We start from the raw sequence: 2410 nt of genomic DNA on the forward strand, positions 1-2410 counted from the left end.
TATATTACTTGTGTGGTGTAGAAGATAATTATTTAAGAATGTAATTATGTAAGAATGTTAACACTCTGTTATATTTTTTTTAGTATAATGCTTGTGTGGTAGAAGTGAAAGAAATACTGCTTGCAAACCAATGATGGTAAGATGATGTTAGGGGGTAGGACTGGATAAGTCTGACTTCTTCCTACTCCATTCAAGCATGTACTAGGTATAAGCACATGGATATTGGATTAGCATTTGTTGGATATGTGTAAAATTATGTGTGTTGACATATCAACTGTCTTTACATGCTTGAAAGAATAAATCAAATCAAATCAAAGTAGAAGAAGAAGAACATCATTAATAGCCACTGATTATTACGAACTTTTGACACGATATCTTGGATGTGATTTGAAGTGATAGATATTTTTCCATACAAGTAATACAGAGATTGGACAAGGCAGAACACATTACACCTTGTATTATAAACATTTATTCTCCCTGCCTCCCATTTTGTAGCTCAGGTGACCCCAGAAGAGATCACGCCACTGGTCCCTCCACAGTCAGGTGACAAGAACCAGGAAGACCTCACTGCCTACTTCCTAGAAGCACTACTGAAATACATGGTAAACCAGGTATTAGGATTAATTTTTACTAACACAGTTAACACTTCATAATTACACTGCTGAAAATGTTCTTAATGTCAGCAGTGCTAATAAGCATATGGGGTGGTACCCAGGTACTAACTGTCTGACATTACTATATACAAACTTGGTATTCATCTAATCCCTAACTGGTATCACTAATTTCCTCAAATGCAAATCCTCACTGACACAAATTGACTTTTGTTCTCATATTCCCTTCTCTTGCAGTCACACAGATATGCATGCTCCCATTCTGCCCTAAAACAGTGGTGCCCTTCTCCACTTGCTCATTTTGTGTGTGTGATGCTCTCTTTATAACACAAGCTTGTTTGTCTTTGTGTGTGCGCATCCCCCAGGCCAAGTCTCTTGAATGGCGTTGTAAGGAGAACCATGAACGTAGCTTCAGCTTCCTTTTTGGGCACTTCAGGAAATTTTACCTTCCTCATATATTTCCCAGCTTCGCCATGGAAACCAGCCTCTACAACCCAATACTGGGTCAGTACAGTCATTAAGAGCTACTAGATGCTGTTGATCTGGAATCCCTTTGGAACACTTGGACTGAACAATAATGTTGTATGCATCACATGAATAAAGAAAGATTTTCTGCTTTCCCTGCAGACGTGCCTCCGATGCGTCCTAAGCCGTACTACAGTGTGGTGCGCAGGGAGCAGGATGGCGGAGAAACACTGTACTGCACCAAGGAGAGCTTCCTTCAGGCTCAAGTCATCTTTATCCGCTGGCTGGTTTCTTTCTGGTTGGAGCCACGACCCAACACACAGACACACATCCCAGGAACTGAGGGAGAGAACGTCCCCAAGAACATACAGGTAAGAAACACTTGCCCGGTATTTTGTTACTGTGCAGTCAGGTGAATGGATCAGATCTTTTCTCTCTTTTTTTTTTTTTTTTAATTCATTCCAATTACACAAGTGCAAGATACAAGGAGTAAAATATTATTTCCCAATATTCAGAGGTATTTTCTAACTAAGGTAACCTGAACATTAAGAATAGCAAATGTAAGAGGTTGGTGAGAAATCTACAGAAGGATCATTAAATACTATAAAAATGTGCCATAATACTATCTTTTTTGCATCACGTTTATAAACAGAAATTATTTTCTTTTTATTCCTCTGATTTCAATTACAGTACACCGATCAGCCATAACATTATGACCACCTGCCTAATACTAGGAGTCAATATGGCAGTTGGTTGGCACTCATGTCACTCTGCAGCTCACTGTGCATCTTCTGTGAATCTATTTGCTTCCACAGTTCTACTGTCAGGAAGAGCACAGATGCGTCTACAATTCAGTGACAAACTTGTGTAAAAGGAGTGAAAACTGTGGTTGTGAGGACGAGTTAGAGAGAATTTTTTGTAGACAAATTCAACAGCCTCACCTCTCTAGGTGTGATATCACCACTACAGCCCCTGACTCTTTCTCTTCATAGAGACCAATGTACAGTATTTCTAATTTTAAACCATTTTAACAAAGGTTCAAATCAATTTTAATCTTTTGAAAAGTACAAATGGAAGTTAAAAGTTGAATCTACAGTAGGTCAACCTCATCATCAGTGAGCCATGATCGTCCATGACCCTGTCTCCAGTTCACCATTTGTCCTTCCTTAGACACTGTTGGTAGGTACTAACCACTGCAGACCAAGAACACCCACCAAGACCTGCAGACTGGGAGATGCTCTGACCCAGTCATCTCACCATCACAGTCTGGCCCTTGTCAAAGTCACTCAGATCCTTACACTTGCCCATTTTTCCTGCTTCCAACACATCAACTT

General features: G+C 39.8%; 1 protein-coding gene across 1 annotated transcript in view; it reads left to right on the forward strand.

Moving 5' to 3' along the window:
• The window catches only part of ralgapa1 (Ral GTPase activating protein catalytic subunit alpha 1), a 77144-nt gene that overhangs the window by 9082 nt on the left and 65652 nt on the right, over positions 1–2410 (forward strand). Inside the window, exons 7-9 of the mRNA XM_020621976.1 lie at positions 496–611; positions 977–1115; positions 1239–1447. Of these exons, the coding sequence (XP_020477632.1) occupies positions 496–611; positions 977–1115; positions 1239–1447 (464 nt within the window). The remainder of the gene's footprint in view (positions 1–495; positions 612–976; positions 1116–1238; positions 1448–2410) is intronic.

Source organism: Monopterus albus, unplaced genomic scaffold, assembly GCF_001952655.1.
Source record: "Monopterus albus unplaced genomic scaffold, M_albus_1.0 scaffold270.1, whole genome shotgun sequence".
Classification (NCBI taxonomy): Eukaryota; Metazoa; Chordata; class Actinopteri; order Synbranchiformes; family Synbranchidae; genus Monopterus; species Monopterus albus.